At 40.6% G+C, this 21,359-nt stretch overlaps 1 protein-coding gene across 1 annotated transcript in view; it reads left to right on the forward strand.

The window, feature by feature from the left end:
• LOC128740594 (probable nuclear hormone receptor HR38) overlaps positions 1 to 17,236 on the forward strand; it is a 59,340-nt gene extending 42,104 nt beyond the window's left edge. The window contains exons 2-5 of the mRNA XM_053836154.1: positions 1,327 to 1,586; positions 14,814 to 15,758; positions 15,819 to 16,914; positions 16,980 to 17,236. Coding sequence (XP_053692129.1) covers positions 1,327 to 1,586; positions 14,814 to 15,758; positions 15,819 to 16,914; positions 16,980 to 17,236 — 2,558 coding nt within the window. The remainder of the gene's footprint in view (positions 1 to 1,326; positions 1,587 to 14,813; positions 15,759 to 15,818; positions 16,915 to 16,979) is intronic.
• The last annotated feature ends 4,123 nt before the right edge of the window (positions 17,237 to 21,359 follow it).

Below are 21,359 nucleotides of genomic sequence, written 5' to 3' on the forward strand. Positions count from 1 at the left end.
GTGCGACCTTTTAGGGTGAAATTTTTTTTGGAAGGGATTGCCTCGAAATCATCTATTAACCGCGGGCTTGATTACGGGTTTTCTGGCATATGAATTCACTTTCTTCCTAATGGAGACCCGATAATGTGTTTTCACACGCTAGGTGACCTCATCATCAGCAGCTTGTAAAAATGTGCCTGCAATCTGTTGAAAATAATCAATTCAACCAACATTTACTGATTCAGTCTGTTTATGGCCGGGTGCTATTCTAGCGAGGAAAATTTAATTTCTGTAGTATAAAACAGTCAGTCTGTCACAACAACCCATGGTTGTTTCCATAAATAACTCGCTAAATATCACTGATTTTATAGTCTCAAAGGGATTTTAACAAACGGAATGCCTACACGTATATAAGTGGTTCTGTATCTATGCTTCGCGATAGCAATCAGCACATTTATCAAAAACCTACCAAACGTATAGACAATATACTTTTACACCGTAGAGGGTTGCACCGTGAAGTGAGGTGAGTTCGGCTCACCAAACCAAAAAAAAATATCAATTTCAAAATCGGCTGCCTTATTGTGTGGCACTCGCGGAGATCACTCCATTTTACCATTTAGCTGGCGAACGACAGCAGCATGAGCGTGAAAAATGAAATTCAGTTTCACCCCAACCTGCCGCTGTGTCTGCTTTTATTGCATGTAGTATGTAAATCTTCGGAATAAAAAAAACTACACTGGCAAAAAGGACGCGTTGTGATGCGCCGGCCCACCGAATCCGATTGATGTGCGAGCCACTCCCATCGAGCAGTAAACCTCGAACCGGCTTGACTAGATCCAAGTGACAAACGTGATTTTATTCTAATTTCGTCTTTTAGCGTGAACTGATAGTTAATTCAATGCAGAGCATTGCTGAAACTAGGATCGAAGCAAGTGATTATGAAGCGATAAAATACTATTATAATAACAACATTGAGCTAACGATCCTGGGAGGTCTTCCGTCCGTCGAATTGTGATTTATTGGTCGTGATTTGGAGGAGAAAAAACTTTTGATGCGTTGTGAAGTTTTACACTGATTTGAGAGGATTTATTGTCTGCACACTTCGACTTCGCCTTCGGAAGCTTTTTCCATTCCATTTGGCAGCTGGGATCTATTTAGTTGATACTATGCGTTATTATGCAGATTGAGCTCTAACAAGGCCATCTGACCTTCAAACGGATGTCGAAGAAGTCCATCGGCATTCACGTTCGAATAATGGTATATCATGGTACTTAACCACACTAACCCACTGACGTCCTGGTGAAACCAGTTTACGAATGTTCGTGTTCTTTCTGTCCATTCCCACAGGTGCTCCACAGCTTCTGTCGCAAGCCGTAACCTCGCCACTCTCGAGTGCTGTTGTTCAGTCCACGACTGCGGTTCCCGTGACAACGACAGCGATCCTCACATCCGTTTCTTCTATTTCCGCGAGCAGCGCAGCAGCCAGGGGACACAGCTCGGCCACACGCCACCTGAGTGCACTTCCCAGCAGTTCGAAAGCAACTTCCGGCGACACCGGATCCGGCGGCAGTGGTGGTAGCACCAGTATGTTACTGTTGCAACCTCAGGTGAGTCGATTTCTTTTAATGAATTCTCGAACTTTCATTTTTATCACAGGAGTTGCAAAGAAATTACTTTAATCGAAGATTAAATACTTGAACATTGATGAACCATTTTAAAAATTGTAAGGAATTTATGTGCATAAATTTAATTTTTTATTCACGATGAAAGTGAAAGTGGAATTCGAATTTTATTTTATCTCGTGGATTTGAAGATTCTACTAATGTGTCCGAGCATAGGGTACTATTGAAATTCAATAAATCTTCGTTAAACTACCAATTTACCTACACAAAACAAATCTATTTCCCAACTTAACGTTATTTACTTCAACCAGCAATGGCTAAGCACACGGACAAGTCGTGAAAATTGGTGATACAACCAAACTCGATTACCATCTCTTTGTCATCAATTCAGAATGGCGGCGAAAGTAAGTTCCCTTACCGGTCCATTGTGTTGTGATCGTGATTATGCGCGAACTTGTTTATCGAAGCGATCGATCGATTTGCACGTCCAATCGCCTCGCCTGGTTGGTAACTCTTCTGCGTAGGATTGTTCGTAGAATACAACTTTAATAATAATATTGGATGGAATTTTCGCTGCATTCACATTTATGCAAGGGATGTTCCTCACGACTGACGGGTGATGATTGACGTTAACGGTAGATAAATTTCCCGATCACGAAAATTAAGGGGACACATTTGAATGTTTATTACGAGCAAGTCGAAAAATCTGATATGTTACTACTTCGGTGGAGGTTATAACAAATGAAAATTCATAAGACATCAACTTGCAAGTAATGGTTCTGCAATGACACTTTCCCATACGAGATATGAAAGCTAGATAAAGCACTTCCCAAGCACATACCGCCTGTCAGGCCGACGACGACCGTTTGATATCAGCAGCGAGTGAATGGATGCTGTTCATAACGACGACCTCAACCAGCTAGTAGGTATCTAGTGACGTGCCATCGGTAGCGGATAGTTAAATGACACTACCTAAGCAATCTACGCTCATAGCTTGTCGATATCGACAAGATAAGCTTTATTGAGCACAGACTCCCGTATGTATCCTTAGGCATGCTGTCGTGTGAAAACAAGTAATCAAATGGAAGATAAAGTATGACATAAAAAATAAATTAAATTACTTTAGTTAATGATAACGTAGAGATTACGCTAATCGATGGGAAATTTGCAGTTGGATCAAAATTTCTAAAGCAGGTCACTTTGGCAAATATTTTTTTTTTTATTTCCAATCAGACTAATATAAGTTTTAGCAATTTAATTTATTTTTTACCAATGGTTTCCCAGCTTGTTTCTGGATTTATAAGGTCAAAACTGTGCCGTGACATCCTTTGTATTCAGATTATGCTTTGAATAAACCAAACCACCTTATTATAACTAACTTCTGCGTCTAGAGGCGTCATCGGAAGCTCTTTTCTCGAATTTGTCGTGCGAGTCGGAAGATCTTAAGGTAGTAATATGGGCCCTTTTCTATTTGTGCTATATTACAAAGAGTTACCTATCGGTTTATGCAAATAATCTGAAGTTATATTTAACTTTAGATTGACTGAGGTACGTAAAATTGTATAAACAACAAGGATCTGGAACCTTTTTGACGATATTTCAAACAGGTCGAATCTGGAACTCGAGAAATTTGACATGGGAGCAGTTGTATCCAGTTGATCGGTTGAAAATGGTTCCGATCAGCAAACATTGCTTAGTATTTTCGTCAACAAGGGCCATATGAAATGGCAAGTGATAGATATTTGTGTTTGTTAAGTGATGGATATGTAAAATTGTCTTGCTAGCCATTTAATCAATATAAATCGAAGATAGAACTGACGGAACTTCGAAACATTTGCATCTTTAATGGTTAATTGCAATAAGTAATAAGTATAGTAATAATAATTGGGAGACATAATAAATAAAATCCAATAACACGGTTCGATTGCGCGTCAAAACTTCTATAAGATAAAATAACTTGTCGTATTCAACAACTTACAACTTGACCTGCCGTCCGTATCCGTTTAGGCGTCACATAGTAAGTACGACCTCCGTTTAAAATTAGTTGTTTTTTTTTTAACAAACGAACAAATGGTGCGTCGGAACTTTTGGAGACTATTCACGGCCATTTTGGAGGATCCGAAAAATTCTACTAGCTATAGTAAACCATGTTGGTGAATATTTTTCAGCAAATTGATACGTACAAAATCTTATTATTGAACAGCTTACACAGCGTGCAGTTTGCCAGACTGGCCCCCGCCAAGGGCGCGAGGCCTAGGGGCGCCAAAAACGGCCCAAACCTCAGTAAGGCACTCTCGAGAGCTGTACGAATCTTGTATGACAGTCTAATTATAAAAAATTATAAACTTCGAAGGAACACTAATTCAAGGTATGATGATGCGCCAAATCTGGCATTCGCTAGGGCCGCTACAATAATGTCACGCTACGGCTCTGGAAGCAGGCAAAAAATTGGATCCAAAATCTGATAAAAAGTTGTCCAAACCTGTTCCAAAATCTGGAACAAAATTTGATAAAAAAAATGTGGTCCACCATATAGTCCGGGTCCAAAATATGGTCCAGGTCCAGAATCTGGTTCAAAATGTTCAAAATCAGTCTCCAAAATCTGGTTGCTGGTGTAAAATCTGATGGAAAATTTGGCCCAAAATCTGCTCTAGGTCTATTCAAATTCAAAATCTATTCAAAAATGGGATCTAATTTATCCAAAATGTGGTTCAAATTTGATAAAAATGTCCAAAATCTGGTCCAGAGTCTAGTTCAAATTTGTTACAAAACCTAGAACAAAATTTGATAAAAAGTGTGGTCCAAAATACGGTTCAGGTCCAGAATCTAATTCAAAACTTGATCCACAATCTGGTTGGTGGTTTAAAATCTGATCTGAAATTGACCAAACTCGTGTTTTTAGCTTGGTTCGACACATGCACCTTCCAGCATTGGACAAAAGGTAGGAGTCACAACGACAACTTGTTAAGCGTAGTTACCTATTACCCCCTCCCCTTCCTTTCCACTCTTTCCCCTCCTTTCCCAAAAAAATTTCATTATTTTCCCCTGCCGTCCCTCCATCAATTGTAGAACTATCAGATCAAAAAATATTGATCTGAAATGTCCAGAATCTGGTTCAAAATATCCTAAATCTAGTCCAATTCTGATAAAAATGTTTCCCAAAATATGGTCTAAAATCTGAGGTAGCTCCAAGAGCTGGTTCAGGTCCAGAATTTGATCCAAAATCTGATCAAAAATTAGATCTATAATATGATCAAAAATGTGATTTAAAGTCTTATCTAAAAGCTGGTCCATATCTGATAAAAATGTGGTCCAAAATGTGATCCAGACCAGGTCTAGAATCTGATAAAAATTGTGGCTGATAGTCGGGGTGACTCTTGCCGTATCCTCTCCAATTCCTCTCCAATGTACTCGGTCCTGGGCTATTCCTCGACAATTCGTTGAGTGTCTCGACACACGCATGTCGGCTTTAACCTGCTCGAACCATCTAGCACGTTGGGCCCCTCGATTCCTGGTGCCGGTGGGGTTCTTGAAGAGAACGGATTTCACTGCATCGTCGTCTGACATTCTTGGGACGAAGCCAACCCACCGTAGTCTACCAGCCTTCGCCAGATACACAATGGGAATCTCTACAAGTAGTGCCTACAACTCGTGGTTCATACCCCTACGCTACTCTCCGCTAACCGTTTGTACTCCTTCAAAAATAGTTTGCAGCACCTTTCGTTCAAATACAACAAGTGCACATACGTCTTCCGTAAGCAAAGTTGCCGTCTCAAGTCCGTAGAGAACTAGCGGTCTGATTAGCATTTTGTACATGGCGGTGTATGCTCGTTGATCGAAGCGTCTTGCAAAGGGAAAAGTAAACTTAACTTCCAGCTCGGTGGAAGGCAAATGTTGTTTTCTCTAGAGCCTCTTCCTACCATATATTTTGTTTTCGATGTATTGATTTGTAACCCAATCCTCCGTTTTTAGTCTGGCGAAGGATTCTAGTAACTATTTCAAGGTCGTTTGCGAAGGCTAGGAGTTGGTTTACTCTTGCTGAAAATCGTTCCGCTCGTTTCGATAGCAACAGACCCTTACCGCAACCCTCTGCGCGACTCGAAAGTTGGTCCAATAAATCGTACTCGGGCATTATCTGTCATAGCTGTACGCGCTCGACTGTGTCGTATGCTGCATTGAAATCCACGAACATATTATGTGTGCGCACGTTGTACTTGCTACATTTCCGAGGACTTGTCGGAGAATAAAAATTTGATCCGTAGTAGCACGGGCCCCTATAGAACCCGCCCGTTACTGCCTTACGAATTTTCTTGCTATTGGGGATAGAGGATGCAACCAAATCTGGGAGAGTACCTTATAGGCGGCGTTGACTAGCGTAATGCCGCGGTAATTACAGCAATCTAACCGATCGCCCTTTTGTGTAGATGGGACAAACCACACCTTCCATCTACTCCTCCGGTAATTTCTCTTCCTCCCAAATCTTTGAAATTTTCCAATGAAGTGCCGTTCCTAGCCATTCTTGGCCATTTTTTGTAGAGTTCTGCCGGGAGTCTGTCCTTTCCGGCGGCTCAATTATTCTTCAGATGACCGATTTCACACCGGATCTCTACGAGATTGGGAGCCGATACGCTGTTTTCGTTTGTAGGCATTCCTAGGTTAGCTTCCGTTGGGTCACCTTCTATTATACAGCCGTTTTGTACATCATCGAATAACTGCTTCCATCTGTCGACCACCTCGCGCTCGTTTGTCCTTGAATTCTCTTCCTCGTCCTAACACATGTCAAGTTTCATTGTGTTGCCCTTACGTAGTTTGGTTCACCATTTCGTAAAACTTGCGCATGATATTAGTCCGGAATAGTTGTTCTAGCTCTTCACGATCTCTATCCTCCATCTGGCGCTTTTTCATCCTCAGGATCGTGGTCAATTCATTTCGTGCTCGTCGATATTTGGCCGAATTCTCCCTCGTGGCAATGCTCAAGTATCTCCATCGCTCCATTGCTTGTTGCTAGGATGCCTGTTGCGGCTATAAATAGTTTCGTTCATGTAACCGATTTTCAAAAATTGTTTCCACGAAGAAAGTAAAGCTGGAGTTCCACAACGCAGCAATAGAGGACCCATTCTATTAGTGTTATTTTTCAGCAATGTAAGCCAGTTGCAAATCGGGCTTCGCGGATAACCTGAAATTCTGTTTGGTAGTTTGTAGTATTTTTATTTTAATTACAATGCAGAGCTAGTCATTTGAGAATGCTATGATCTGCCTATAATCGCATATGAGTCCCATCTGCAATATCATCGAGTTGAGAAAACAGCGTTTGAAGGTATTTTTCTTGTTTTGGTTATTTCACCTGTTGAGCGTAGTTTATTCCTGTTTTCTACATAATATAATGAAATAGACCTTTAATATAACTTCTTTATCAAAACATTGCATTTTTTGTGAAAATTGCAATTAAAAATAAGGTAGAGACTGATACGCGATTACTTAGGCCATCGAGTAGCTAAATAATCGCATATCAGTCTCAGGTTTTGTCAGTCGCAACAGATCTGTGATACAAGTAGTTATGCTACGAATAGCATTTTTCCTCAGCTTTCCAATGGTGGTCTTAAAATGAAAATCGGTTGAGGTGCTCATGGTGAAAACGGCGATTTTTGTCATAAAATCCAATAAAGTGACCAAATCCAAGATGACCACCAAAAAATTAATTTTTGCTTCAGGAATTTCAACCTGTTCTTCTTCTTTACAGAACTATGTCATTTGTTAGTTGTTTCATTGCTAATTTAGGAAACATTTCATGATACATGTTTTAATTTTTTGCTAAAAATCTAACTTTTTTTTAAACCATCGAGCCCCTTCGCGAGGGGTCCACTGTTTCGAGGTATTAAGAATTCTCACATTTTAACCATTCCAATCAAGTATAAGAGTTCCAATATTTGAAGACCTCACGTGTCATTAGTGGCCCCGTTTCAACGAAAATTACTCAATTATCTTTCGTATGGAATTTCTTTGAAACAACCCTGTATTTATGAATTAACTGATGATTTTTAATAATTAAAAAGCGTAAAAACAACAACAAATATTGTCTACATGGATTGGAGTAAAATATATGGCCATACCCAGGAAAAACATTTGGTGGGACTGATATGCGATTATTTTTAAGATGGGACAATTTGTCTTCATATTTTTTCAGACTTTTTGAAATAAAAACAGCTTTTTTGTATTCTTAATGGATAGTAAAGCAAGAAAAAGAGAGAATCTGATATTTAACTCAAAACCGATGAAAATGCATATGGGACTCATATGCGATTATAGGCAGTAATCTTTAAAGAAAATATGCGGTGCGCAGAATCAGGAACCAGTAGCAAAAGTAAAATACGTTTTCGATGCCAATTTTTTTTTAAATGCAGTCAAAAATTAATACATTTGCAGTCACCAATTTTTCTAGAAAACTGCAATTAAGGGGAAACCGAAAGTGGCTCAAAGATGGCTGGATAAATGGCTACCATTCGAAGCATGTATTGTTTTGCGCCTTAAAAATTCATCTGTATTGGCAGAGCATGCTTTCGCCACGTAATCAGTGCTTCCAGCGCTGTTATAATTTCCTAAAACTTGTAATTCAATTTATCGATCTGCTATGTATCAATAAACGCTCAGCAAAACATAATTGCTAATGGAAAATAAATTTGACTGAACATATCGATCATTACGTGTTCATAAAAGCGACCAATGTATAATTTGGAATTAGTTAATAGATATTTGGTTACGCACATATTTCTTTGGACTAGCGATTTCCGAAAAAGCAGCAACACAGTATCAAACTTTCGTCACATCAATGAGCTTTTAAAGAGCTTTCAACTTTCGCCGCATCGATGAGCTTAGAGTGAAGTAAACAAACAAAACGCAAATGCAGGAATCAAAAACGCAATCCGATGCAAGCGGATTAATTAAACATCCTAGTGATCCTACGCATTATTCAGTTGCTGCTGTTAATTTTGATTGAATCGGAATGCCTTGATAAAGAAAACAAACCCTTGTTCGGGATGTTTGTAGTCAGTGCGGTTGGCTGCGGATCAGCTGTTTATGTTTACAAGCTCCGCTATTTGACATATATTACCAATACTAATGCAATATTCAAATAAACGTTTAGGTTTTTAACGAACACATGAGATGTACAGTACAGTGTTTGTCGCACTAACACAATAACGTTAGCCACTTTCGGTTCCGCCTTAAAGTTTTCTGATTTTCGTTCAATTTCTTCGATCAAATTCGATCAAAAGTTTTTCTTATACAGGGTGTTAGGTAGCTTAGTGCAGATATTTCAGGGGGTTATAGAGGACCATATTTTACGAAAAAGATTCTTCTACGTATATGGTATATGGTCGTATATGGTCAAATCTCAATTATTACAGAGCTATTGAGCATTTTTAGTTTTTGGTTCTGTTTACCTTAAATTAGCTCTGGTACAAAAACTATGATAGCTAGCTCAATTCTGTTAGTTTCATTCGAAAGCTGAGGAAATTTTGTACCGAAAATTTAATTTTAAACCTCCCACTTTATTAGATTTAATAATTTTTAGAAGCAAAACGCTTTGAGATAAGTGTTTTTCAAGGCATTTTTATCGAATTTCTCTTAAAAATGATTGCTGTTATTCACCAATTTAAAACTCTAGTACCGTTCTACAATTCGTTCTTTGGCGTAAAACGTCTATATCTTTTAGTTTCGCTGCAATTTCATTTTAAACGTATGGTTTTGGGTGTTGAATTAGTATCTGAAAACTGCAGAACTCATACATAACGCATAGCACACTAGTTTACCGCGTGCGAAATATAACCCTCAAACCAATCAACGTAGAACAATTTTTCTACGAAAATACAGGAAAATTTTCCCAGCAATCAAAAAACGACCTTCACAAAATTTCCACGGTGGTGCTTTTTTCAGCATATTTTTTTCCTTTTTTTCGCCCATCATAAATCTTTTAGTGACCTTGCGCCGAGTCGGCGATTTTTAGGCATATCTAAACTGTAAAAAATAACACCTGCTGTGAAATCTTGTCTTCAATTTCAAGATGAGAAAAATGTTTTTAAAACATTTCGATGAGGGTTGACAATTTTAAAAAGAAAACTGCAAAAAACGCTTTTACCAGAGATTTGATCCTATACTGAAAAATTTTCCGGTGTTTTCATGAAAATAAATTGTTTGACGATTCTTGTTTCCAGAATTATGAATTTGTTTAACGATGGCCGAGAAATTTAGAGAGTTCCCTTGAAGTTTTCGGGAGAAATTAATTATTTCAATGTTGTTGTCGTTCATGAATGGACACGAGTTATGCAGTTATGCTTCGTTTTGACACTTTACGACCCTAACCTGTACGATAGTTTTGAAAAATTAACACCTCTCTCGACAAAATTTAAACAAGAACATATCTTGAGAATACACAATTGATATTTATTACGAAAGTATCAAATTGGTGGTAATCTGGAATCTCTTTTGACGTCCATTAATTTTACGTGCACTCTTTTTACATCCAATTTTTTGTTAACTTTGATATTAACGTCCTCAGCCTGAAATTAGAATTAACGTCTTCTAAAATCATAAAGCGAGTGTATATAAAAGTTGCACATAAGCACAAGTGGACACCTTGCGGTACATCAAATGCGACAAATGCAGGAGAGGGTACTATATTGCCAATTTTAACCAATATGAACCAATATGAATTTCTTTTGACATCAAAATATTGAACCTAGCTCTGCGGTATTTTGAGATATAGAGATAAAGGGCTTTTATCGAAAAAAAACCACTGTGCATCGGTTTGTTTATTGTTGGCAACACGCCTTAAAATGTATGTTGCCAGAAATGAACCAGTTTTGAAAATTTTGTTTGACTATCATTACTGATAGTATTCTAGTCCATAAACCATGGGCGTAGCGACGGGGGGGGTTTTGGGGGTTCAAACCCCCCCCAGACGAAAATTTGTTGTATACTTTCAAGCTAGAAATTTCACAGCCAGCTGTTTAGAGCACAGGAATATTTACGGGACATGTTGTACGATCCTCATCGTCGTCAGCAGCAGCTTAGAGCCGGGTTGGTTCTTACTGTTTTGAAGCTCTATTCAACTCGATCTTGGGTTACTCGTCGCTCATTTCCCCGGCGTCTCTGAAGTCGCAATTTTTTTATTTAAAAAATAAAATATGTCACTTTAGACCTGAAAGAGCCATCTCGCACGTTGAGTCCCTCTGTTCTGGGTGCCGGTGGGGTTGTTGTGAAAAACTGTTTTCCTTACGACCTGTCCGGTACACCGTGGCTTACCGATTTTCGCCAAATGTACGTCTCCCAAGCAGTATCTATTTATTTATTAGCTTTTTTCAATGGGGCTTCCAACCAGTGGTAGTTTCGCCCCAAAAGCAGTATCTATTACCCTTGGTTCATGCACCTCCGCTGCTCTTAGCTTTCAGCTTGTACTCCTCCAAATGTCGTCCGCAAAGGCGCGTATGCCCTGCATCAGGATTGTCAAATCTATAAAAACTATCAGTCTAGTAGGGGTTTCGTACGGCGGCTTATGCCTTTTGATCGTAGCGTTTTGCGAAGGGCAAAGCAGGTTCGATGTCCTGTTTGAATACGCCGTTTGTTGTATCTGAGATTGAGTGCGACGCAATCTATTACTGGATTCTCTGCGAGACAAATAACTTTGTTAAATGTAAGAATATTAGAACACTGTAGCGTCCGTATAAATAGAATACTGTTGTCCGAGATAGTTTAGTTTAGTTTAGATGGTAAGGTACGATCAGGCGGTATTTTATTCTGCTGAAAATTTGTCCTGTTTCGCTGTCCATTGAAAGCTGATACTGTCCGCTTTCGGGTCTACAGGATAAGTTCAAAGATAGTGGGAATCGTTCTTTCATCTGCGGATTTGTGCTGTCCGTAATTGGTGAACAGCAACACCGCTGGATCTTCTTATTTGTGTTGTCCACGGCTATCAGTGATCCCACATACGCGAACTCATCTACCACTTTTGGTTCGTCGCCGTCAACGATTACCGTCCGCGTAAAAATCACGTTCGTTTCGTGTGAGCTTTTGTCATTCATGTATTTCATCTTCTACGCGTTTATTTTAGGCCGAATCCTCCTGGCCACTGCTTTCAGTTTAGCGCAAATGGTCTCTGCAGTGGCAAAGTTTCTGGTTTTATTATCAAAGTCGCCTGCGTAGCCAAGAAGTTTGCTGCCTTTACTGAAAATCAAACCACCGGTTTCGAAATCTGCTCGTCGGATCACTTCAAGAGCAAAGTTTAAAATCATGCAAAATAAGTTGTTAACAGCACTTTCACTGCGTCTCGAAGAGACTCGAACCGATGGACTCTAACAGCCTCTCCCAGACGAGATTCGAACATACGACGTATCTGTTGGGAAAGAATAAATGCTTAATGCGAGAAATGTAGATTCAGGCAAACTGAAAATTCTTGATATTAGGCCAAAAATATAGAGTTAGCGAAGGTGAGAGTCGAACTCACAACTCCCAATCTCTAGCTGAGCGTGTTGTTTAACCAATTACACCACTAAGCCGTCTATACTCTGTGGTCTTATATCAAGGTTTTGTTATGACGCATGCCTGATTCTATCATTCATTCGCACATTTATCCAGCGCGAATATATTTTTGTTGATTGTATTTGTTGCAACCTCACAGATTGATAGACATATATACGACGTATCTCAATGCCAACTGGAAGAAAAATTTTAACATTTGCCTTTTATTATTTCAATATTATCCTTTTAGTCAAAAGAACACTCAATTTCAACCAAAATAACTTTTAACTGAAAATAATTCCCCATTTCCTGAATAAACTCCTTACGGATAGGCTCTGTCAATTTTTGTTTGTAAAACCCCCCCCAGGAAACTTTTCTGGCTACGCCCATGCCATAAACAGAATACTTTCTCTTCCGGTTATAATGAAAACTAAGGCAGAATTAATTATAATACAATAATCGTAATATTGTGCTTTGCTTTATTCGACAGTTAACATTGTCATTCAAACTATAAACAACCTATTCCGTTTGTGAGACGAATATCGTTAGAAATTAGTCTCCTGATGTTAGCTAAGCTACTGTCTGCCCGCGTAGCCCCGCGGCCACAAATCTCTTTCCAAACACAGGAAATAATCGTAATCACGTGTAAGGGCCCATTATGGTTTAACATAACCTGACACAACATCTCGTATCATTTCCCCTTCGACGAACGACCCGCGTTAAGAGAGTAGTTCATCTTGTTGGTCGATGAGCACCTGGGGCATTACATCAGCACCTGCTGATGGCCGTGGGAGGATGGCCCTTTTGGCTGCAATCGATATGAAGTGAAACGGTGGCAGGAAATGGCCGAAAATTAGCTCCAAATAGGGCAGATATGAGCTTTCGTCGACCACTTCAATGCACGCCCGATGCACTCTAAAAACTAATTCAAAACTATACAAGACATAAAATGTTGGTTTTGATACCAAATTCCATGAGCTTTACTGCTTATGTTCAGTGAAGAGGGCTCAGTAGCGGTTGAAATCGAAAACTTCAGTTGGTTTTTACTTTCGTTAGTCGAACAGGTAAATCAAACGGCAAACGACTCTCTTCGGAAGATGTAATCGAGCGGGTCATAAATCTTCAGCAGGGGGCCCAGCCGGAAACCGGCTTTTAAAGGCAGGCAGGTAATCTACCGAAATCGCATAGAAACGGCAGAGAGCAGTTGTACGGTGTGGGACAAAATATGCTCAATCCGGAGGGGCGTCGCGATATATTTTAATCTGCCCATATGGACCGCATCGCTCGCTTCGGGGACTGCATGCTGGGAGTCGCTTTTCAGTTTCTGTTTCGTACGAAACTGGCGACCCCTACGCTGGCCGTACCGCGACGGACGGGTGCGCATCGACTCGGTTCGGTTTCGAGCTGATTATGATTGGGGTATCATCTTCGCCGCAGTGCAAAGTCACTGCAGGTGAATGCTGCTAGCTGGCTGGTTGCGTTGTTACAAGGATCTTTTACCGTAGTGTTAGCTACGCTAGGAGTGCTAGGAGAAATGAATGTTCACCGAAGGGGGAAAACCGGCAGCCTGCCGAAAGGAGTGCGAGCGGATAATGCCAATATCTAGCCGGGTAGAGCACAGATCGATGGCAAAGATAACACGGTGGAACGAATCGTTGTGCATAAACTTTTGTGCCGCGAAGAGATTGAAAGAGCGCTGATTGTTTTGCATGATTTTTACGGCGGGTCGGTGCTATTAAATTTGAATAATAACTGGTAAATGTTGAAGGAATGAACTGCGCGGAAAGTGTTTCGACTGTTTTTTTATTACGCTTTGTTTGAATAAAAAGGCTGTTCCCGCAACGGGAATTAACTTTTAGGCTCTATTGAAAGTGCTGCAAGGAATTGGCAACGAATGTGCACATTGAAATACGGGAAATTGATTTGATCCAATTTCGAATTTTGTTTATATTTGTAATTCCATTTAACATGCAGCTTAGGTGGCTCTATTTGAATATCGAATTGCGGTTTGTAATAATAAATTACAAATTTTTATGGTTAAGTAATAATATATTAATCCTGTTTTTAGCACCTTAATATATTTTCAATCTTTGTGAGATTGAGCTTATCATAAAAATCAATGATAATATTTATGATTCGATTGAACTATTAATTAAAAATATTGCTTCATATGTTCTCAATTATTAAGACACCTGTTCATCGATAAAACACTCTAACTCTTTTATATACATGCCACAAACCAAAGCTATCATAAATTTCGCCACGGTCGATAAATAATTCACGCCGTCATGCACTGCGTGGTTCCTCCTCCCAGCGAATTATTTCCTTCCGTTCGTCACGTGCTCATGAATCCGTCCAATAAAACACCGACTTTTGATACAGCAGCGCAGCGAATAATGGTGGCGGCGGCAGCGGCAGCGGCGTTTGCCAATATGCTGCTGCTAGATTGCACCATCAATCCGCGGTAACGGCTTCAGCCGAATGAAAAATTCACCCATTTTCCTCTATCCATACACACCGCCCAGCTGAACCTGGCGTGAGGCCAGTAGTGTAGACAAACCCGGGTGCGCTAGTTTTTCGCTCAAGTTTTTCCCCGCGATAAACATATTATGGAGTGCGCAAGTCAAGCCACGCCCTTTCGAATCGCCTTCGATGTTAATTAATTCCACCCTTATTTTCACTCTCTCACTTTATTTGCAGGCCTCTTCTTTTAGTTCAGTTTCTTCGTTCGATTATTTACTATCGCAACAACAGAATCATCCGGAGCAGTCCTATCATCAGCTTGGTTCATTCAGTGGTCCTACTCATCAGCAACCGCAACAGCAGCAGGAGCAGCAGCCGCAGCAACAACAACAACAACAACAACTATCGTCAGATCTCCTCCCGACAGGAAGTCAGATAGACAAATTTGTCGAATTTTTCGGCTCTACTCAGGCACAAACTCCTACGGAATCAATCGCCAGCGAACCGTTTCTAGACCAAGCGCAGCATTCCAACAGTTCCAGTGACACTCTCGTTGGACTCGAAGAAGCACCGTCTGCGTTTGGCGAATCCAGTGACAGCATTCCCACGGCACTTCTAAAAGCTGCCGAAAATTTAACCGAACTACGGGATCCGTTTAGTGTTAGTCCATCACGTACGCAACCGGCTGAAGCTGAGCAAGATCTCCTCCTAGAAACGTCCTCTACCGAAGAGCTAGGACTACTAACTCTTCGTTCCAGCAGTGATCCAGTTCTCGCAAGTAGTGCACGACAGCAGCAACCTCAGCATCAACATCCAGCAATCCAAGCGCAACAGCAGCAACCGCACCCACAGCGAACCGGTGGCCCAAGACAGCTTCGCTCAACAGACATAGCAGGCACTAGCAGTACCAATCCGATCCTTCCAAGCTTTCAAGAAACATACCCAATCAAGTACAATCAGCTGGCCAGCTTCGGCTTGAAAATGGACGAAGATTGCTTCAAAATTGCGGCTTCTCCACATCATCAGAACATCAGTTACGGACACCACGGCTATGGACATCACGCTGCCGTCCAGCAGCCACATTACGAATTCCAACCGCATAACACAGCTCCAGCAACACAATACAATAATCCAACATCCGGAGGCAGTTTCTATTCGCCCACATACGATCAGCATGCACCGGTAAGTCACAATCCGATCGTCCGAGCAACAGACAGTTCGTTAACTGTTTCTCCCTCGCAGACTTATGGTGCGGTAACACCGCAAGATTCCTATTCCCTTCCGCCATTTCCGACAATCGCCGAGCTGCACGTATCAACTACCTGCTACCGTCGCGCTTCGCTTCCACTGCAACGCTCGGAATCAACATCCAGCAGCGAAAGTCCAAAACCTCCGCGAGTTGGTATTTACAAATACTCCGCTCTACCGAGTGCGTCCAGTTCTGCCTCCAGCTCGCCTGGCTACATCAACAATAACAATCCCAACACAGTGAACAACAATGAAGTGGCGGCAGTTGCCGCCGCAGCAGCGGCTACCGGCGTTACTCCGGCTCCCCGGGGTCCCACACCGCAAAGTCCTTCACAACTGTGTGCTGTTTGCGGTGACACTGCCGCCTGTCAACACTACGGAGTGCGAACGTGCGAAGGTTGCAAAGGATTTTTCAAGCGTACAGTACAAAAAGGCTCCAAATACGTATGCCTAGCGGACAAAGCTTGCCCCGTGGACAAACGAAGACGAAACCGGTGCCAATTCTGTCGTTTCCAGAAATGTTTAACCGTTGGTATGGTTAAGGAAGTCGTACGGACCGATTCGTTGAAAGGCCGCCGTGGGCGGCTACCATCCAAGCCGAAATCGCCCCAGGAATCTCCTCCAAGTCCACCGGTTTCGATGATTACCGCACTGGTACGTGCTCACGTCGACACCACACCCGATCTCGCCAGTCTAGACTACAGCCAGTACCGTGAGCCCGGCCAGAACGAGCCGATTATCTCCGAAGCGGAAAAAGTACAACAATTCTACAACCTCCTAACGACGTCCGTCGATGTGATCAAGCAGTTTGCCGATAAACTGCCCGGCTTCAGCGATCTCAGTCCCGATGACCAGGAACTTCTCTTTCAATCGGCATCCCTCGAGTTGTTCGTACTGCGACTGTCCTACCGAGCTCGAATCGACGACACCAAGATGACCTTCTGCAACGGAGTTGTCCTGCATAAGCACCAGTGCCAGCGGTCGTTCGGCGATTGGCTTAACGCCATCCTAGAGTTCAGTAAAAGCTTGCACGCCATGGAGATCGACATATCGGCGTTCGCCTGTCTGTGCGCGCTGACTCTCGTTACAGGTAATTAAAAGTTCCTTTAACACTCGAATAATTTTTAAATTTTCGAATTCTTCATCTAAACTTAGAACGCTACGGCTTACGGGAACCGAAAAAAGTCGAACTGCTGCAGATGAAAATCATCAGCAGTCTGCGCGATCACGTGACCTACAACTCGGAAGCCCAACGAAAGCCGCACTACTTCAACCGGTTGTTGGGCAAACTGCCCGAGCTGCGGTCGCTGAGCGTCCAAGGGTTGCAGCGAATATTCTACTTGAAGCTAGAGGATCTCGTTCCGGCACCACCACTCATCGAGAACATGTTTCTCGCTAGTTTGCCATTTTAAGCACAACAACAATGGATGGATGACTAGCTAGCAGTTGTGGATGTTGAAGAAGGAAACAAAAAGACACCGAGACAGAGACAGAGCCAGACCGACGACGACGACAAGTCGGAGTTGGAGTCCGGCAGAATCTTAGAAGAGAGAAGACTTGCAAATTTTAAACTTTACACGATTCTACCGAGGAGTGTTTTGCGGTTTTATTTTCAATAGTTGTTTCTACACTTGCATAGCAATTGAATAACACGATGTGTTTGGATGTGTGTGCGTGTGTATCTGCGTGAGTGTGTGTGCGTGTGTCTGCGTGTACGAACAAGATTAGGGTATTACCTTTCCACAATAAATGTGCAAATCAGAATTAGGTTAGATGTTGTTGCCCGTGTCGAAATGTACTTTCCCTTTAAGTGTACTTCTCCCGGTTTGATAACTCTATTTCTAGGTGTAGCCGCTAGCCAACGAACCGTACGCACGTGATAATTTGGAAGATTTGCAGATCTCAAAAAAATCTCGTTCTTTGGTGAATCGGTAATTTTACACAAATGACAATGAAATTTCCCAGTAACGAACACCAATCGCTCCGAAATGTCTAGCGAGTTATGATACAACTTAATACTAAAAAGTTATTATCCAGTTTCCATCCCGTAAGCTGTCTGTATCGTCGACTTTTGAACCCTTCAATAATATATTTTGGTACTAATCCTCGTATAAGTTGTAGTTTCTTCATTCAAGCAAGATTGCAACATTTTTTCTTTACAATTTACTGGCCAATTCTCCAGACAAAAAATGTGTCTGGAAATTTTTTTTACTTAATTGTTTACAATGATGACCAACTAAAAGTCGGAAAACTATGCTTCGCCACATGCAAAAATTACAATTTTTTCGGTTACGGCGGAAAAACTGACAACCAGTTATGTGCCATCGTTAATCGTTAGTTTTTCGCCTATAAAACTTATCAAGAATTATTTGCTAATGACACTACAGGAATGAACTATGTTATCGAGTAAATCGAGATTTTTAAATCAATCAACGAACAGCTCTGCGTCCAACCGATCACAGTAAAATGGCATTTATCGTCAAAACGTTAGAGGATTACGAAAGCTAAAAACTGGAAGTTTGCTAAATAATCTTTACATAACATTACCCACTGGTTACAGTTTCTTTAGTTGCAATCGTCCACCTGCTACCAACATATGCCATAGAGTTGGTTACTTACAACTACTGGTCGAACTTATAACTACCAATTTCCGGTGGGGCTTGTTATCCGATTACACCACCCACCTATCTTTTATTCTACGGTCTGATACGAAGTTTTGCTACGCTTTCCTAATTCTGATATTCTGCTTTTCAATTAAAGTAGATTTTTTAATTTATAACCTTTGACTCATTGAACTATTATTGATTATTGAGAATAGAAACAAATAAAACCTTGGCTTACAGGTTTTCGAAAGATTTTATTGATAGACTTTGCAGCCCTGTTAGAGTACAAAACAATTACGGGGCTTGCAGCGCCGCCCAGCCGAGGTTCAATCAAGACTTTTTCATGTAGATCCATCACTGCGACCAGTACGGTTGATCTATTTTGATATCTCCCGGGTATTTGCTGTATCCTGCACAACATTTCTTTTCGCTATAAACGTTATTGAGTGAGCGATATGCTTATTGTCAATTCTATATGTGCTTGTCTGTATAGGATTAATCCTTCTTTCAAACCTATTAAAGCGCCAGTGCTATCTCCAATTATAGCTCACCTTGGCGATTCCTCATTACGTTGCTCTGACCAGTACACAACAACTCAGAAACGACTTTTACACTATCATAGAGGCTTCATATCGGGGTAAAATAGAATTCAGTATGAAGGAAGGGTACCCAAGTAACAGTTCTAAAGCCGCTTGGGTTTATTTGAGTTTTACAAAAGTTCAATACTTTTCACACGTTGCCTAGCAATTTTACCAAAAGTTATGAATATGCTGTTCTTGACAGTGTCCAGTTCCTGAGCGTCCTTTTTGTGGGTTTTATGCGTGCAAAGCAGTCCAATTCGATCAATCAGTGGCTGGTCTAAAATGGTCTAAAAATCTGCTGCGAGGTGACATGTCTCGTCTCAGTTAATGATTATATCTGGTTTTATTGTGGTATTACGCAATACAAGTCAAAACATACTTATAACTAGCTAAAAGCAAAGCCATGGGTTTATACCGTCTTTAGACATTACCCTTCTTTATCGACAGACTTCGCAGCCGGCTGTTAGAGTACAGGAAAATTACGGGGCCAGTGCAACAATTCTACTGACTTTAACTAGCAAGCACCGCCTAGCCGAGATTCGAACATACGACGACTGGCTTGTTAGACCAGCATCGTACCTCGAAACTAGCTGGGCGGTACTTATAACTAGCTATAAAACCATAATAAAACTGTTAATAATACGTCATATTAGTTGGCTGCTATGTATATAAGTCTTGTCTGTAACCAAAACCAGGCCCCTGATAGGGCGTCATATTTTCGTGGTGAAAATCTCCTACGTTAAGCAAAGACTCAAACCAATTATACCAGATTGCATTCAAGATGAGCAAAAGTAACGTTGTTGCATCTCATTGAGTTACATAGCGTAATTCCGGCTCACTCTCAATTAGACGTGAGGCGACGCATGCGGGTTACAGCTAGTCTCTTATAAACTTACTATAAGTGGGTGTAGCAATACAATATGGCCAAAATAATTCTGTTAGTTTAATAGTGCTGTTAATATGATAACACCCTGGCAAAATATATTTTTTACTGCTATTTTGGAGCATATTAGAGTTGAACTCCGAAGACATTCTTTTATGCGACCCCATATTGTCATATTCTAGTACTTGTTTAGTCCGTAGACTAAAATTCTTCAAAGTCAAGTGTGAAATGCAGAAAGAAAGCTATTATCAATCGGTTTTTATGTCACAGGAAGCAACTAGAATGATTTTATCAAAAATTGAGACTGACTAATTCAATATGCACAAAAAAAATTAATGCGCATATGCTGCACAACTATGGAAATTGCTGGAAATTTATTATTGATCCTATCGGATAATTAATTATGATTGCCATAATTCAAATCGATCAGGATGATCTGATAATAAAACTTTAACTTCTCTGCTCACGGATATATTTTCAAGTTAACAAAGCAAACTGACTGATTTACCTATAAGCTTACTAAAGTAAGCTTCGTGCTTTATACAACAAAGTGAAATGCTTCATTAAAATATGGCGATGGCCGTCATCCAGCGAAAAGCATAATCGGTTTTATTACTGCTTTCAGCAGAGCGTGATAAAACTACTTGAGCTTATAACCTGAGGTTATAAAAACATTCTGAAGAATGGTCCGCTTGGCCGGAAGGCAATTTTATAGCGGTCATCAGAGGGTTTTATTGGAGCTCATAGTTTTACTAGCGGTTTTATGAATATGGTCAAGAAAACCATAAGAGGAACGTAATGGAATTGAAATTGATTCTTGGGTAATGAGGGGCCTGAGAATAAACTCTTGTTTTGACTTTGCGTTACTAACTTTGACATCGTTAGTTTTCCGGTCAGAAACCAGAAATAAAAAACAATGCTATCGTGAGAGTTTTGTCACTAAAATGTAACAAATTGGCATTCAAAAAAAAAAATATAAATTTTCCAAGAATTAAAATATACTTTTCCCGACTATTCTTTGGAATTTTCCATCACCGCAGAAAATTTAATAGAAAACATGCTCATTTTTGTGGGATCTTGCAGTAACAAGGCTATCAAGTATCCTTGATAAGCGAGTTGTCGTGGAGACAAGCGAGTGGTCGAATCTTAGTAGAATCAGGCCATTCGATGTTAAGTGACTGCACATAGGTTTATTCGCAGGTCCCTAAACATTCCTCTTTCATACTGGATTCTGTATTTGCCAACAATAACGTCAGGGCAAATTATAAGCGCGTTATTGATTCGAGATGCGTATTGAAGTCGCTTCTCCATGGGCAATTTATAATTAATTGCCGCACTTCCTGACTCTAGAGAGCGAGATTGGGTGAAAAGTAGTAAAAGCATAAAAGAAAAAGGAAATGAAAATATCGACACTTAAGTACGAATAAAAAACATTTCGCTCACCAAAAATAGAACAAAGTGTGGAATA

Source organism: Sabethes cyaneus, chromosome 3 (genome assembly GCF_943734655.1).
Source record: "Sabethes cyaneus chromosome 3, idSabCyanKW18_F2, whole genome shotgun sequence".
Classification (NCBI taxonomy): domain Eukaryota; kingdom Metazoa; phylum Arthropoda; class Insecta; order Diptera; family Culicidae; genus Sabethes; species Sabethes cyaneus.